The 19,074-nt window shown below is 41.5% G+C and overlaps 1 protein-coding gene across 3 annotated transcripts in view; it reads right to left on the reverse strand.

The window, feature by feature from the left end:
- The window catches only part of LOC129179399 (nuclear receptor subfamily 6 group A member 1-A), a 146,259-nt gene that overhangs the window by 30,173 nt on the left and 97,012 nt on the right, over window positions 1–19,074 (reverse strand). Inside the window, exon 1 of one of the 3 annotated variants that reach the window (XM_054772603.1) lies at window positions 4,480–4,716. The exons of the other annotated variants lie outside the window; for them this stretch is intronic. Within the exon in view, the coding sequence (XP_054628578.1) occupies window positions 4,480–4,495 (16 nt within the window). The 5' untranslated portion in view covers window positions 4,496–4,716. Of the gene's footprint in view, window positions 1–4,479; window positions 4,717–19,074 lie in introns of those variants that run through there. 3 annotated transcript variants of the gene reach the window in all.

Genomic DNA, 19,074 nt, shown 5'->3' on the forward strand with positions numbered 1-19,074 from the left:
AAGGCCAAAAATGTTTATTCATGTAAATGCACTAAAATCTCAAACGGATGAAGTGGTCTGAAAAGAAAAATCTTGTCGACATACAAAAATCGGACTCAAATTCTTGTTTTGGTGTCAGATTACAGCTTAACCTAAAATATGTCTCCATTTTGGCAGGTTTGTCTCCCGTAGAATGTCCTGGTAAAGAACAAACAAAGCATTTTGTCATCCTGATTTCAGATATTTAACAGGAACAGCGCTCTACTTTCCACTGCCAAGCCTAACGAACCATCAAACGAGTTTACGAGCAGAGCTTTAACAATTAATGATTCATCGATTATCCAGTTAATCAACAACTGTTTTGGCATTCGGTTCAGGTTTTTTTGATGTAGAAAAATGTTAAAATCTCTGATTTCAGCCTCTCACATTTAATTTTTTCATTTAATTTCCTCAGTCGTCCATATCTTTGGATATCTTTTGGATATCTTAACTGTGTGCTTCATGGAGATTTGGTCCATCTATGGCCGAACCCATGACTCCATGAATCAAAACAAGCTTCTGATGAATCGATTGTTACTTGCAGCCCGAGCTACAAGTATTGTGTATTATTTCTAAATATAAGTCTTGTACTTTTGTGCACCCTGAACCCCTAACCCTAAAAAGCGTTGCATTCAAGATCGGCATGGGTTTAAGGCGAGAAGTTCCTGGGTGTTTTCACACTGAATAGAGATGCTGCTAAATGTCTATTGTCAAACGGTTGGTTTCTGCAGCTTCTCAAAGCTTCATCATGCTGAGAAGACACAAGTATGGTGGGCAAATCTCTCCATTGTCCACCCGGCGAGCACACAAAGGCTAGTGTATAGTGTAAAGCAGCCTTTTGAGGGGCTGACCGAGCAACAAGGCCTGCTGCTGAAGGGGTTTTGGCTCCAGGTTTTGTTCCGAGCTTTCCATCACAATCATGCCAGGCTGAGACAAGCAGCGGGGGTTGGAGGAATCTTCTGTACTTTTCCACTTCAGGCGCCCCTCCTCCCCCCCCACATTTACAAGATTCTCCGTCCCAACCTTCGTATTTCCTTATTTTCCACATTTCATATCGGTTCCTCCTCCTTGTGTGCTTCTATATGCGACCTGGAGGCGATGGTAGGGGTGGGGTTGAGGAGGGTTGTCTTGCCCCGACTATGACTGGTATGTACATGACATGGACACACATCAAACGCATTCACAGAGGTTAAAGGCATCTGAAGACGCTCTGGGACCAGGATCCAGAATTCTTGGCAGGCCGCAGTGTGATGTTAATCTTCTAAGTTATGTGCATGTGCTTGTAGATTGGGCTCCTCCAAAGAAACAATGGTGACCTGTTGACATGGCCGTCTTGATAATATACAGCCAGGCTTAGAGGCTAAATGATTAGCATTGAGTAATACTACACCAAGCACAGGCTCCATATTAATGATATGTTAATGCAGTCACCTTTGTTAAATAATGTAGGGAGTCTGCCTCATCTTTGTTTGCGTGTCAATGGCTCATTTAAATGTGTGGTTTTATTTAATATCAACTTTAAAATAAGCATTTATCACGGGGTTCATTTTTTATCTTATAGTTTGGGGTATTTTCTGTAGTTGTCCACATTAAAACAATTGCATTCAAAACATCAGAAACAATCTAAGCCAGAGACGACCAATCCAATGGAGGAACAGTTAAATATAATAGCAGACGGTGGATTTCTTTTTATTTATTTTATGTCTTGGAAAATAACACAAATGAACAAATAATTCCTGGATATTTTTTCCCCCAGTCTACAATTAATTTTTTTTTTTTTTTTTTTTTTTTTTTTACATTTTCTAGTCTCCAATTTAAAAAAGAAAAAACAAATTATTCCTAGAAAATGTCTTTTTTTAATGGTTTTCTTGTCTACAAGAATAATAGAAATAATTCCTGGAGTTTCCAGTGTACAATTAAACAACTATTAAAAAACTAATCCAACTAAACCATTTAAAAATAATCATAATAATTCTTGAGTAATATGTTTTTAAAAAAAGTTTTCTAGTTTTCTAAATATATTATTCCTGGAATTTTTCCAAATTAAAAAATAATTCCTGGAAAATGTTTTTAAAAAGTTTTCCAGTCTACCATAAAAAAAACATACAAATAATCCCTGGATAATTGCTTGTGTACAACTCTAAAAAATGGGAGTGTGCCTTGCCTCTTCCCGACGACAGCTGGGGTAGGCTCCAGCATACCCACGATGCTATATTAAATATAATAATTATTACATATTATATATTTAATATGTATATACCGTATTTATTTATATTTCTAAGATGCTATATAAAATACATATATAAATATAAAATACATAAATAAATGCATATTTTCAGAGGAAAACAATTCCTTGACATTTTTTTTTTTTACAATAAAAAAAAAATCCAGTCTAAAATATAAAAAAACATAAGCGATTTCTGGATAATGTGCTTTTTAAAAATACAGTTGCATTTGTAGATGACGGATGGGTACACATTTTTTTTCCAATTATTTTTGTTTACTTTTTTTTTTTTTTTTTAAACATAGCAACAACTCTGGTAACCACCCTGGTAATGTCCTGATGCAGGCTGTGTTTAACGTATTTTTTAAAAATGTCAACAAAAAACAAGCTGCAACTTTGGCACTTTGGAACACCGTTGGTCTAAACTAATAAAACTTATGCTTATATGATAATGCGATACATTAATTATTTTCAAGTGCAGTTTTCCAGTTTACCAGTTGGTATTTTGCAAGATGATTTGTCGTAAGCAAGCAAACGTGTTTGTCATTGGTGAATGTTTGATATTTGTGTTGCTACAGTAATGACAGTGACAACCGTGAATGGAGTCTAAGGAAATTTGCAGACCCAAAGCATGAGGATAACCAAGCAGCCAAGCCACTACTACAGCTCAAGAATAGAACAACCTTGAATTTCTTACTGTACATGCTGCAATATTCCAAACGAGAACGGAATTTGGGCAGCCTTCCGGTGATCTCTCGCTGGGCAGCACGCAAGGACACAAGATTGGTCAGTTTCGCGGTTAGTCTTTCAGTGGAAGTGATTCAAAATGACGTGAATGCAGTAGTGAAATGTTAAATCCTTTTGCAAAACACTCATGGGAACGTCCATTGACCTCAGCATTGTCCATAAAAGCATGCATGATCTTTGCAAAAAAGACATTGATGGGGCATACTAGCAAGTTGAACAGTGAGTTGTTTGTGTGTGTGTGTGTGTGTGTGTTTGTGTTTGCGTGTGTGTCTGTGTGTGTGTGCGCGCGCTGGGGGAAGGGTTCAATCCAGTTGAAATAACACACCTTTGAAAGACAAAGGTCTGCAACATGATTGACTTGACGGTTTGGTTTGACAAGTCAGTGGCCCGAATGACGGCTCCGTTTCACCGAAAGTAAGAAAATGAGTAAGTGGCTGCGGTGAGCGGCCTTCGTCATCTGCTATTTATAGGTGAGTATTACAGAGTCACAGGAATCCCTGACCTCCCCCCACTGTTGCTATTGATCTTCTCACTGCTCCTGTCGCCTGCATCTGCATCACATAAACAACATCCCATGCTCCCTTTCTCCCCGTTCAGCTGCTTCACCTCACATCTCTTCTGGAACACGGCCCACAATTCTGGACAAACGAGGCCCGCCGGCCTATTTAAAGGTAATGCAATGACTCCAAGCAGTAGAAGAAGTGTCTTAGCTGGAGCACACGCGCCATAGCTGCTTGGGTGGGGGATTAACATGGGGGAGGGGATGAATACAGTAGAATGGTTCTTCCACATGCTACACAAAGTCCCTGGAGGACAATATCAAATGGACGATTGGCTTTTTCATAGCAAAACTGGGTGCCGGGTTAGCGATAAGATAAACAATATGGAATCAATCACAGAACAGTTGCAAAACCAAATTAAAACCAGCGTCTTTTATTTCACAATTACGTCATCTCAGGGTGTGAGGATGAGTCGGGGTGGGTGGGAAGTCTAGTAAAACTGTCAAATTCAACTTACTTTTCATGAACATAATCCAATTGAATAAGTGGGAAATAGTGCACATGATCACCAAAGTTCAGGATTGTTCTACTGTAAAGTGTGAAACACCTGAACAAGTAAAAAGGCTAAGTCTCAGGGCTAATATATTAACAGGTAAGCATAGTCACTATCAGCATCCATTAACAACGCTGACTGTGCGCAACCTCTGTGCGTATGTACACTCCACAACTCACCAGCACACGCAATATCCACTAACACACCAGATAGAAGCCCTTCGTGGTTTAGGAATGCTTTGAAGAGCTCCTTAGCTAGGGATAAAAGCTTCAATAACTGACTGGTGGATCTTGTATTAGCAAACATGTAAGTGCACAACAGAAAATGTCTCATTTCAACACATTGGCCTTTCAAAGAGAAACATTCAGCTGAGTACGAAATGGTGCTGGTCACCAAAAACATTCCCACAATATCTTCCAGTGATAGCGCTCACTTACCTTCCCATGTATCCATTTCATGCTTCTCCCAGGTTGCCTGGAACCCATTCAAACATGGACTCTAAATAATTGCTTCATGGCTCTCCTCTCCTTGCCCTCTATTCTCTTCCCCCGGCAACCTCTTTCCTCGACAGCCTGCTCCTCTCTGACCACAGCCGGAGCCGAGCAACACCACTGGTCACTTTACTGCCTGGTCACATGACCAGAGTTCAAGCCCCCGGGGTCGCAGCTTGGCTTGAGGTCCAATGACAGCTAGGGGTTATCTGAGTGGAACTGATAGTCCTATTTTCACTGCCGTCCTACAATACAACCCCTTCACCCCCCACCGCCCTTTTGCCCAAATTAGCCTTCCCTCCCTCCACATCCATGCCTGCAGCAGTTGTGGGGTGGACCAAAGTGCACGTCCAAGCATAAACACAGGTTGAAGCTGACACAACACAGCGGCATTAACTAATTGAAGCGTTTTGTGACACGGGGGAGAAGGTCCACGCTTATGTTTGGTTACAAACCAGCTAGCATACATATGTGTGTATATGATATGTATGATATATACATATCTAAAGTCATGCTGGTGAATACGGCCTATTATTAGGAGTAAAAAACATGCATATTTAAGCAAACGTTACATATTTTTAGTCTATACGAAGCATTTTCAAGCATAAAAATGGCTAAATGAACTCAAATACAAAAATAAAAGACATTTGTTGTGATGTTGTGAAGGTAGTATTCTACACTGGTCAGTAGGTGTCAGTAACTGTCCGGTGAGACAAGCACCATACGAGAACGCCGGAACGACAGGGTTTTATTGCAGGTTGAAATGATCTCACAACAGGCACAACAACTTAAAAATCCTAATAATATCACGGGTTACTGTTGTGCCCTTTACCCAAAGCTGAAACTCAACTCTCAACCCCCCCATGTTACTAACTGTTTGTCCCTCACTCAAGTCACACACAAGCATGAGTCATATTTATTTCTTAAATGGCTTATTTACTCTTATTATGTCTACTACGTTGGGTAATAGGAGTGTAAAGGTGACTCGAGGAGTTATTTCATGTCTAAAGGGCTCTAATCGTGTCTATTTAGAAGGTTGTAAAGGTTGTAAGGTTGGTTTCTATGCTCTACGAGAATATTTAATTGATATATAAGGAATTGAGAAAACACTAAGGGTTTGCAGCACTATCAAAAAAGCAAAGTGCGGCTACTTTTGAGGAATCTAAAATATAAGACATATTGAGTTATTTCACACTTTTTTGTTAAGTACGTAATTCCACATGTGTTCATTCCTAGTTTTGAGAATCTACATTATAAATAGTCATGAAAATAAAGAAAACACATTGATTGAGAAGGTGTGTCCAAACCTTTGTACTGTACTGTACCTTAACGTACCACAAAGAGATTTACATCCCTACTTGTTATTGATAAAAACTTCTTTCTGCAATTAATTATGAGTTAACTCTGGACAAAATGCCATTAATCACGATTAAGTATTGAATAGATTGACAGCCGTAATCATTACATATTACACTCATTTGTCACCTATGGTATAAGACAAAGCGTTTATAGCTTATAGTAGTACATTGTGTAATACTACATACTGAACTACACTGGATTGCTTTTAGCCTCCTTAGTGTACACATCCAAGTGGCCACCACATCTTTCCATTTTTCCTATTTATTTATTTATTTATTTTAGTTATTTGATCATTCCTACAAGTAGATTGTAATTTCCTTTCCATACTTCATTAAAAAAGTTATTTAATAACAATAATAATAATACATAAAGAGACTCTGGCCTAAGTGTTTGTGTATGGACAGGTGAAAGAGATATTTTTGGCTTGTGTTATGAGAAATGTGCGGCATTTCCTCATGTATTTAAAGGTCATGTAACAACAGAACATGAGCGATGAGGTTATTGATGTATGGGCACTGATATCATTTCATTCAGAGGTAGACGTGCGTTCAGTTAAAATGAAACATTCATGTTGTCTTCCGGGCTTTGTGTAAATGACTTTAAAGATAATGTATACATAAACGTACGTCTAATATGTCTAATATACAGTGGAACCCTTTGAAGTCGACATACTTGGGGGGGGGTTGGCGGGTTGAGATCAGTAAATAGGCATGACCACATGGGAATGGATCACTGGGTGAAAAGGGTGAAATGCATAAGGCACACCTTCATGTGGCGCCGTAAACAGACAGACAAAACCACCTCACACACCAAAACCATTGAAGAATGAATGCACGCGCAAAAGGGCCGTCGTCTTCTGCTTGTCCGGCTTGTCTAAACTTATGATGAAGTGGAATTACTTACTTTGGAGTCGCCCCTCGCCAAATTGCGGGTCGAATTTCGCGGCTTCACTCAATCACGATTTTTCAACCATATCAATGAACATGCGTGTTTGTGGTTGAATACAGCCTATTACAGTAGTACCTCACATAACATAAACCTCCTTTTACGTAAACTCCACTGAACGTAAACAATTTATGTAAAGTTTTTGCTTCGTATTACGGAAGAAATTCCATATAACGTAAAGCCTCAAGCCGATGCAAGTTTTTTTTTTTTTTTCCAATCAACTTTATTTATGCCTCTTGTTGGTGCAAGTTCAGACTAACACTTGGTGACGCCTTCTGACGCTTCACGCTCTCATTGGCTGATTTTCGGGGCACCGCCTCCGCTCTCATCTCATTGGCTAATTATCGGGGCACTGCCTATGCTCTCATCTCATTGGCTGAGCTATACAGCACGTACGTGTGAGAGACAGGCTTCTCCCTTCAACTCCTTCCTCTTCGTAGTCCCCCTGAAACTAACTTAAACAATTAAGTTAAGTTACAAATTAACATTTTGCACACAGCATTATCATGTAGTGCGTGTGCGTTTGTCTGTGAGACCAGCTGACTCTTAGACTCTTTAAGGCTAGTCCTCCTCCTCCTTCCTGCCTCCACTTGCGCTCCTGATCAAGACATCTCGTGAATGGTAGGATTGTTTTTGTTTTTCAGTTTTATTCATTTACAGGTATCTTATTTATTACCTTATTTTATATTGGAATGTGACTCTACTATGTTTATGCTAACGTTTTCTTATATTTTCCCACCATATTTGGTGGACTTTGAATATTTTGAAGTGCCAAAGGGGTGCGTTTGGAACGGATTAGGCTATTTACATGTATTTTACACTTCGTATAACATAAAATCCCTATAACATAAAGGTTCTCGGAACGGATTATTTATGTTGTAGGGGCGTCTACTGTATTAGTAAAAATATATATATACATATTGCAGCAAAATTGACATTTTTTATCTAAAGTAAGCATTTTCAAGCTTAAAAATTGCTAAATTAAATAAAACACAAATATACAATAAACTCATTCAGAAGAAGCATTCAAAAGATGTTGTGATGATGTGTAGTATTCTACACTGGTCACTAGGTGTCAGTAATGTTACTGTAATGTTGGTTAAGACACGTATAAACTAGCTTTGGCCTTTAATTATTTATAATTATCATCAATGTATTTCACTCGTGTACTCCAAATGTTTAAACAGCCTTTTTAAAGACTTCCATAAAGCAATTACCTTCCCAGGCCTTAGTGGCCACGAGACAATTTTCTTTCTGAATGTGAAATCCTGTCAAGTTTTAATCTCTCCAGATCTTGTGACACCCCTACTTAATTGTGTTGAAAGTGTAAAAATAAATTAAATCAGGGGTGTCTAAACTTTTTTCCACTGAAGGCCGCATTTTGAAAAATCAGGATGTGGGGGTCCACTTTGATGTGTTTATATGTATTTTTTAATTTTGTAAAAAGTCTAAAGAAAATGATTATATTTAAATTGACAAAGACAAAGCATTGTGTTGTAATCAGCTATTAGCATCAGCATTTCACATTCATCTATTTACATTCTGCCTTTTTGCTCTATTTTCCTCATTATTATTATTATTATTTTTTACAGTGGGCAGCGGACCAATAAAAATGGACCCTGGGCCACAGTGCGGACCCCCCTGAATTAAATATTGTTAATATGAAAACCTAAAAAAATTGACAAAAGCGTCCTGTCATTTTTAAAATCACACTTTATTGTAAAAATGTAAAAAAATAAGTTAACCACTGCTAATATTAAAGCGTAAAAACAATACAAATAGCCAATATAAATTTTTAAACCATTTTTAAGACAATAGACAAATGTGCCACGTCATTTTCTGACGTTGTTAATTGCCATGCAAGTGTAAAAATAAGTTAAATACTGTTCATATGAAAACCTAAAAACAAGACGACGTTTAAGCCAATTGACAAAGGCTTATTTTCATTATTTTAACATACTTAATTTTCATGCACGCGTAAAAAGAAGTTGACCACTGTTAATAATGAAATGTAAAAAACAGTTTGCACTTTCCTCTTCTTCTGAAGCTGTCATAAAATTCAATCAACGCCTGCATGAGCATTAGCATTTTTCTAAAGGCAGAATATGCAGTACTTTGTACCAAAGTATTCTATTCTAGCCTCCTATCTAACAATTTGAAAGTTTACAATTTTAATGATGTTTTATCTGAGTAAGTTTTCATTTTTTTTGTTTTGTGCACATAAAGGCCATAGAATAATGTATTTATAAAATTCATGTTTTAAATATAGACAGTAAAGCTTTATTGTTACATACACCTTAATTATGCATTAGGAGTTTCTTTGAATCTTTCATAGAATTTCAATTCTACTTTATGCAATTTGAATTGCATAAAGTATTGCATAGAAATTCAAGAATTGAATTGGAATTTAGAGGTCATTCTCAATTCAATTCCGAATTTTGTACAGCCCTGGACCGTGATAACAATCATCATAATAATAACATGGGCTACTGCTGCGGCCGTAATCCATCTCTGAAACTCCAATGTCAGTTGCTGTCCTCCACACGCCCGGACCACATTTATTTCAACACACACAAGTGCGAGTTTTATTTATGTCTTAAATGTCTTATTTTTTCTTATTATTATGCCCGCTATATTGGGTAATAGAAGTGCAATAGATTATAAGTGTAAAGGTGACTAAAGTCTAAAGGGCTTTAATAATATTATAAACTGTATTAAGAAGATTGTAAACAGTTTTTTTTATGCTGAACTACGAAAATATTCAATTTATAAATAAGGAATCCTACTTTGCGGAAATTCACTTATCACAGTTGGGTCTGGAACCAATTACCCCAACAAACAAGGGATTACTGTATAAGACAAAAAACATGGGGAGAATGTGGACTGGGAGTCATGCCTGAAAATATTCAGATATTATGCTGACTTTTCAGCAGCAGTACACAACCACTCACTTCTAGTCACATGATGGCGAAGGGGCAGTGACGTCATCGTTCATAGAAAGTAGTGCTTTGCTTGTCCACACGGCAATGACAAGGCGCCGGTATCAGATTTTCCCACTCTGGAAGCTGTTTTCAAAAGAATACCGTTTCAGGGCGCCCAGAACGCTGTTGCTGTGTGGAGGAATACCCACTCCTATTAAAAAAAGGGATGTAGACACCTTAATCCCACTTTGTTCTACTTTTTAAAAGTCGGATGAACACACGCAGACTATTCCACTGGAAAAAACATGCACATACACACTTCCATCATCATCAGATTGGACTTTCTTTGCATGTGCCAGTCTCCATGGAGGATTATCATGCAACCTTAACAACATTCAATTCACAAGAGAAGAAGAAAAAGCCAGAGGGAGAGGGCGTGCTTACACCAACAAAGAGACTGAAGCTACAGAAGGTGAAATAAGCCAATATTTTGAAAGAGTATGGATTCAATAAAAACCCCACTTGTTTAATAAGTGTCAAAACATTCTAAAAAAAACAAAAAACTGTTTTAATACGTGACATGACACCTGAGCCCTGCTGGAAAAAGCAGCACTGACCAGCAAAGACCAGCATGGTCCACCAGCTAAACCAGCACCAAGCCAGCATAGACCAGCAAAGACCAGCATGGTCCACCAGCTAAACCAGCACCAAGCCAGCATAGACCAGCACTGACCAGCAAAGACCAGCATGGTCCACCAGCTAAACCAGCACCAAGCCAGCATAGACCAGCATACACCAGCATAATATCCATGCTGGTCTATGTTGTTCTTTTCCAGCAGGGCTAAAACATATCGGACAGCCATATTTGAACACCAATAAAGTGTTGTTTTCGTCAAAACAAAACCATTTTGTTGACTATGCTTTTTTTTTTTTGTGATGAAAACGAGACGGTGCTCTTTGATGACTAAAAACATGACAAGTTGTGAGTGAGTTTTCGTTGATGAGACTGGACAAAAGTGTTAGTGGGTGGTCTATCAGAAGTGTAAATGCATGACATTTCTGCCTAATGTGTGTGTAATCTTTTAGTTAAAAACTAAACGTACCAATGTGTACTAGCTTAGCATGCAGCGCACTTCCTGCTCAACACGGTGGTGGCCAGTGACGTGTGCAACGGAAGCACTTTTGGTGGGAAACAACACACTGATTTGTGGAGATACTTTAAATGTAATCCATCCGAAACAAAACCTGAGTGCATTGCGCAGAGAGGCCGTGGTAAATGTGGCTGCAATCTTAAGAAGCCAGAAATTTTTCATTGGGGTGGCCAAGGTGAGACCATTACTCACATAGGCGTGGCGATAGGTTGATACCGAAATTGTCTAAATGGCCAGTGGGGTGGCGGGAGAGTGAAAATACTAAGAGGTGAAGCAATTATTCTTTGGTGAACTACACAACATGAGCTGCTGAGCTGCCTGTTGGAGACCCCTGTGATAGCATCACTAAAGCTGGACACACTACGTGTTTCTGTTGAACTTAGACACACATCTAGTGTTTTGAAGACAAGCCAGAAGTATTATAATAACAAGACAGCAAGACTGTTAAGTGACACTTTAAAAAAGTAAGTTAGCATGAAAGTGATAGCCATTTGTAGCTCGCCCGTCACGGGACAAAAACGAGCTTGCCAGCTGAGAGGCAGTGAGAGGCGAAATGTCTAAACAAGGATGCCACCAAGTCAAATGAGATTGAAACGTCAGCGATCACACACGCTTGCTTCACCTGCGAAGGCAAAGTGAACATCAGCACTAGACGTGTACTTTAATGTGGTTAGACATGCGTAAGAGCCAATCGGACAGACCGGCAAATCCGGCGCATATTCATCAAAATAAAGCAGAGTGAAACATTTTTAGGAGATTTTTAATTGTTTTCAAACGAATTGTGGCACATATATCCATTCATGCAATATCTTACATAACATTGTTTTCAAGCTAAATAAAAAAAATCATGTTTATGGTGTGGCGGCTTTTATTATGGAGTAGCGGGCCGCCACAATCAATGACATGTAGCAGAAAACCTGAAGAGGTTAATAAGCTATCAAAACCTATTTTTCTTTTGCTTATTTGATAGTTAAGGCCATTCTATTTTTTTTTACATGTTAATATTTTGTCAAAATGATGTGATTTTTCTGCACATGATGTGCAGAAAAAATATATATATACACGTGTGAAATATATATATAATATGTACACACACACTTTAGTTTATTAAGATATGCAATACACTAGGTCCCAACTTACGAACACAATTGGTTCCAGACGAGCGTTCGCAAGTCGAAAAAAGGTAATATTACCAATGATATAGGTACTACATGTACGTGTATACATATACAGTATATGTGTATGTATGTAAATATGAGTTTGGATGTAGTAGTAATATTAAACGAGGATAATTAATGAAAAAACAATAATAAAAGTGATATAATAATACATAATGATAAATGTTATTTACCTTTGAAGAGGAGTGGTCGAGCATACGTCGTTGTGGAGGAGGAGGAGGAGTTATTGAAAAAAGGACAAATGGTCGTCATCGTTAGACTCTTCTAAAAGAGATAGTGTTCTGTGGGTGGTGTAGAATTAAGCAGGCCTATTAACTTTTCATAAACTTTAATCACAAGCTCTGTCCAGGTTGCATCGTACAGCTAAAACTTAGCTTTTCTTCACTTCTCCCCCCGGTCTTCCGCTACCTGTTGCTCCCATTTGCAGTGCCACAGTGCCCTCTACTGGTCAAGCATGTAGCAGTACAAATATGGATACAAGGCAAAATACATGAAAATATAGACCAGTCAGCTTGCGTTCGTAACTCCGAATGTTCGCAAGTTGGATGTTCGTAAGTTGGGGACCTAGTGTACTAACATTAGATTTTGTATTCTGTCACATTTGCCAGTGGCTGTTCTGTTTGTTGTTGTTGTTGTTTTGGTACCTGCCTTCTCCTGGCCTGTTTCTCCTCTGTTGCAGTTCACCCTTCAGCAGGCGGGGAGGCGGGGAGGCTGGGCACACCTGCGCCTAAGTACTCACTCCCCATTTAAGCTGACAGCCTGCAGCTGGTAGCCGCTGGTTTATTGTTCCGCTACTGCTGGCTACACACACGAGGACTTCTACTACTCATTCTTTGCTCTATGCCAAGTTAGCCCTGCCGCCACCCTGCCGTCCAGCTAACTCCTAAGTTTGTTACTTCTCTTCATGGTGTTACCTTTATTTGCTTTTTTTCTCTATTTTTTGCCAAGACACCATCGCCTTCTGTTTGTGGAACTACATTTTGCATTTTTTGTTATTAAAAGCTCCTGTACTACCACACGAGCTCTCAGCCTCTGCATCTGACCACACAGAAACCACACAGAAAACGTGGTAGAATAAACCAGCCAAGCCATGTACCCCGCGGAGCCCGAGCCTGTGAAGTTGGCACTACGTCACCAAGCGCAACGCCTGGGCAGACAAGAGGAACAGCTAAATGCATTGGGTTCATGCATCAAGAGCCTCGTGGACAAACAAGACGCTTGCATGCAGGCCCTGGAGACACAGTTCAGCGCGTTGGTCTCAACCCTACAGCAGGGCTCCTCCACCACCACACAACCAGCTAACCCTGAGATTACCACAGACCCCTCACCCTCGTCAGACGTCAGCTTACCTGCGTTCGGCCCAGTGCTTTCCAAGCCCGAGAGGTTCTCCGGCGATTCCGGCGAGGTTCACACCTTTCTGACCCAATGCGAGATCCACTTCGAACTGCAGGCGGCTGCCTTCCGATCCGAGCGGGCACAGATCGCCTTCATCATATCACACCTGACGGGTAAAGTGGGGGAGTGGGCCACGGCAGAATGGAGCTGTCGATCTCCCATCTGCTCGTCCTATCCAGCCTTCACCAAAGCCATGGAATGGGTGTTCCAACGGACTCCTCCTGGGCGCGACGCGGCACGCACCCTTCTGCGGATAAGTCAAGGACGCCACGCCGCACTGCCGTCGAGTGCCACGCACTCGCGACAAAAAGTGATTGGAACGCCTCGGCCCTGCTGGATGCATTCTTCACGGGCCTTGCAGACCCCATCAAGGACCAAATGATTCGGCTGGAGGTTCCGGCAACCATCGACGACCTCATCGCCTTGGCAATCCGCATCGAAAAGCGTCTCAGCGACCGGGGACGCGTCACTCCCGGCTACAGCCACGGCAGCTACAAGGTCCAACAGACACTGCCCCGGCCACCCGCCTACATGGATTCCACTCCTGCACCTAGGCTCGACAAACCTATGCAGCTGGCAGAGGGGTCGTCTCACTCCTGCGGAGAGGAACAGACGCAAGCTCCTCCGCTTGTGCATCTACTGCGGCCAGGCAGGCCATTCCCTCTCCCGCTGTCCCATCCGCCCCGACAGCCCACGCACCCAAGCTGCACATCCCAGCCCTCCAAGCGCTTCCGTGGACACGCCCTCCGGGATGACGTCAGCGCCTGACTCGGCGGGTAGACTACAACTCCCAGGTACACTCTCCTGGTCAACTAAACAATTAATTAAACAATTAAACAGTAATCTGTTCATCGACTCAGGGGCAGATGACAATTTTATTGATAAGGGTTTTCTTAGACAATATTGTGTTCCTGTGGTAAAACTATCGGAGGCAAAAGTTGTGCGTTCTCTTGATGGGCGTCACTTTGCTACAGTCACACACCAAACTACTCCACTTCTTCCCCGCATTTCCGGTAACCACTCTGAGACTATGAGCTTCTTAGTCATTCCTTCCCGTTAGGGAATTAGGGCTTACCTGGTTGCTCAAACATAACCCCCACATTGATTGGACTAAATCCACCACTATTAATTGGAGCGTTTTTTCTCGCACCCACTGTCTCAAATCGGCGTGTCCACGCACTCCACCTGCTCAGATAGATTTCCCGGAAAAAATTGATCTCACCTTTGTACCTCCAGTTTACCACGACCTCCGGGAAGCGTTCAGTAAAGAAAAAGCCCAGTCACTTCCTCCTCACAAACCATATGATTGCGCCATTGAGCTACTCCCCGACGCTACCCTCCCATCCTCGCGGCTATTTAATATTTCCAAACCCGAAAGGGAAGCTTTGGAACAATATATTGCCACGTCCCTCACGGCTGGCCTCATTCGTCCTTCATCGTCTCCATTAGCTGCTGTTTTTCTTTTTATGGAGAAAAAGGATAAGTCCCTCCCCGCCCCTGTGTAGACTACCGGGCTCTCAATGATATAACAGTAAAGAATAAATACCCATAACCGCTCATGGATTCCGCATTTAACTCCCTCCATTCCGCCAAGATATTCACTAAGGTCAACCTCCGTTCCGCCTACCATCTAGCTCGTGTCCGAGAGGGTGACGAATGGAAGACCACGTTCAATACCCCTCTCAGACATTTTGAATATCTAGTCATGCCTTTCGGACTCACCAACGCTCCAGCCGTGTTTCAAAGCTTCATCAATGACTGTCTGCGAGATATGCTCGGTCGCTTTATTTTTGTTTATTCGGACGACATTCTCATTTTTTACTTCTCACTCGAGGAGCACATCCAGCACGTTCGGCTGGTCCTCCAAATGTTGCTGGAGAATAAGTTATTTGTTAAGGCAGAGAAATGTTTTTTTCACTCGTCGTCCGTTTCCTTTCTGGGGTTCATTGTGGAGCGGGGCCAACTTAGTCCCGACCCAGTCAAGATCCAGGCTGTGGTTGACTGGCCCGTTCCTACATCAAGGAAGCTTCTTCAGAGGTTCCTGCACTTTGCCAACTTCTATCGTCGATTTATTAGGAACTTTAGCTGGGTCGCAGAACCTATGACGAAACTCACATCTGTTAAAGTACCTTTTATGTTAACCCCAGAGGCAGACGCAGCATTTAGTAAGCTCAAATCTTTATTTACCTCGGTTCCAGTACTCATTCACCCCAATCCCTCCTCTCAATTCATTGTTGAGGTTGACGCTTCTGACACCGGTGTAGGAGCCGTCCTCTCCCAGAGCTCGAACGACGACCACAGGCTCCACTGCTGTGTCTTCTTCTCTCGCCAGCTGACCTCTGCCGAACGCAACTAAGACATTGGCAACAGAGAGTTATTGGCCCTCATCCTGGCGCTGCAGGAGTGGAGGCACTGGCTGGAGGGCTCCGAACTCCCGTTCATTGTTCACATAGACAACAAAAACCTGTCATACCTCCGCTCCGCTCAGCGTCTCAATCCCCGACAGGCACAATGGGCCCTTTTCCTCACCCAGTTCAATTTCACCCTGGCCTACCGCTCGGGCTCCCAAAACAGCAAGCCCTATGCCCTCTGCCGACTACACGCACCGGCCCCCGGAGGAACCCCGCCAGGAATACATTGTTCCCCAGTCCCAGATCCTGGGTACCCTTCAGTGGGATATCGAGCGGCGGATGGCCAACGCTGCAGAGGAAGTCTCCGCCCCTGAGGGATGTCCGGCGGCCCGGCTGTTTGTCGTCCTGGGACTTCGCTCCGAGGTCCTCCGGTAGGCTCATGATTGCAAGGTAGCATGCCACCCCGGAGTTTCCCGCACCGCCTTCCTCCTGGCGCAACGGTTCTGGTGGCCATCATTCCGAGCTGACGTCCAGAGGTTCGTCCAGTCTGCGCGCGGAACAAGCCATCTCATCTGGCTCCAGCGGGTTTCCTGCGACCGCTTCCCATCCCCTCCCGCCCTTGGTCCCACATACCACTGGACTTTGTGACAGGACTTCCACCATCAAATGGAAATACAGTCATCCTCACCATAGTAAATCGCTTTTCAAAAATGGCTCACTTTATCGCACTCCCTAAGCTTCCCTCGTCCCTGGGGACGGCAGACCTACTAGTCTCCCACGCCTTCAGACTGCATGGGATCCCCTGGATGTGGTCTCGAACAGGGGACCACAATTTACTTCAGCTGTCTGGAAGGCTTTCTGCAAGTCCCTCGGAGCATCACCCAGCCTGTCCTGAGAATGTGATAGTATTCACTCGTAGACCTTCACAGGAGGTGTACTTTACAGAGATAGAGCAAATGTATCCTCTCTTTTTTTCCCTCATCCAATTTCCAATACTTAAAATCATTACTATTTTTAGTAAAACTGAACTGTCTAAAACTAGACTAAAACGTTTTTAGTTTTTGTCGACCAAAACTGGACTAAAGCTATCACCTATATAACAGACTAAAATGTCACTAAAACAAGAAGCATTATCACCCAAAAGACTAAAAATAAAATGTCTGCCAAAAACAACACTGCGGCAATACTTCCATTTTTGTATTTAAAATTAAATTAAAGAGCAAAATAATAAATCTGCATTTGGTTAGTCGGTAATAAATAGACAACTATAACAGCAGGAGATAACATGCAAAATTATTCCACATTTCTCCAGTCCAACATTAAAACTTTCAGCTCATTCTGAACATTTGGACTTTCTACATGCCAAAAAAAAATCCCACTTTTCACAAAACTCGACATTTTCCAAACACAAATTCCCTTTCATCTTGAGAATTCTTACTATTTTCACAGTTCTCAACCGTGTCAAACCATTCCAACGTCAGTTTGTGCGGGACTATTTTCCACATTTCCCGGGATTCACAACCCATTCAGAATGCTCCAGCTTTAAAACATCCAGGCTAACACAAGCTTTCCACATTCCAGAAATACCCACTTTTCTAGTAATTCCACATTTTCCGTGCAGCATTTCAGGTCATCTTCAGCAATCACACGCAGTTTCTACACAACTGTCCTTCTCTAGTTTATGTGCATTTCTAGCGAATGATGACTGATGAACGATGAATGGCTCAGGTTGGTGCGGGGCTGGCACATTTAAACCAATCCCAGCAATGAATACTGTACAAAGTGCAACACACATTAGAAGAAATACTCATCTAAACACAAATGTAGTCAACTGGTAGCTCTGTCGGTTGGGCTTTTTCTAAAGAAAGTTTTTGGAGAGATGCCAGTCTGCTTCTTGTCTACTGCCGAGGTGCCCTTGAACAAGGGGGCGCAGTCATCGTTTGTGTGCCCTCTCACTCTGACATCTCTTTGCATGCTTTATGTCTGTGGTCTATATGTATATATACAGCGAGTGCAAACTGAGTGATTACAATCAGTCTAACAAAAGACGCGGCTCTTTACAAGGTTAAGTGGAAACAAGGCCGAAAGCATTTAAATAGTATCAATCACTTGAAAAGACTTGTCAATTTGTATAATACAATTAGAAAACGCTCCCGAATCATGTTAGAGAGGTGTATTTAAAGTAAATTTGTATGCTTAAACAAGCCTCTAGCTAACAATTGTACTGGACGTTCCTTGACCTTCCTGATCAACAAGCAGGCCTATTAATTTCTTATATGGAACGCTACTTGTCTTATAATATCAATACAGATGCTTTTTTTCGTGTCTTGTTTTTAGCATTTCCCTAAACATCAGAGTAACAAAGGGCATCTCTTTTGTTTGAGCTCCCCTCCCCCCGACACACGTCACACACGACAAAACCTCTCTGCTTCTCAGACAAAGAGCTTGCAGATAAACAGGAACAGACCACAGTGCACCCGTCCTCATACACATATGCAAGGACACACTTGAATTCCACGCAGCAGGTTGCAGGACATATCTATTTTCTAGTAATGACTAACTGGGTTTAAGTTACAAGTGGGGGTGTCCAAAGTGTGGCCCAGGGGCAATTTAAAAAAAAAAATTGGAACTCGGCATATTGTTCTGATCCTGTGAGGATGTGATTACGCATGACTGTGTGAATGCTGAGAAGCATTCTCTCACCACACTCACACTTCACTCACTCCTCCCACATTTCTCAACCAATTCAAACTCTTCCTGTAATGTCATATTTTCTGTAACCATTTCCGCACTGAAAATGAATGGGTAATTTATTTTGGCACTCCCCCTTCCTACTGGTGGAAAATCATTTTTACATTTTCAATGACATGTAACATTCTGCTTGTTCTACAGGGTGACATGGCTCTTGTGGTAGATTGGTCGTCTCCCAAACCGATGGGTGCTGGTTCGATCCTCGCTCGGTGAATAGATTTCAACACATTTCAAGGATATCCACATTTGAGTTCAGCTTACGCATTCACACGCAATTTCTACGATACTGTTGCTATCGATTGTATATTGTTGTGTCTATCATGTGATTTTGTAATTATATTTTCTCTATTATTAAGAATGATGTATTATGCATTATGTAAATGGTTTATTCTCCTGAAAGGGGTTACCGAAATTTTATTTTCTAACTAGTTTGCACATTAACACAATGTATAATTTGGTCTGTTTTAGTTTATGAAGAAAAGCTTGCAAG

Source organism: Dunckerocampus dactyliophorus, chromosome 4, assembly GCF_027744805.1.
Source record: "Dunckerocampus dactyliophorus isolate RoL2022-P2 chromosome 4, RoL_Ddac_1.1, whole genome shotgun sequence".
Taxonomy (NCBI): domain Eukaryota; kingdom Metazoa; phylum Chordata; class Actinopteri; order Syngnathiformes; family Syngnathidae; genus Dunckerocampus; species Dunckerocampus dactyliophorus.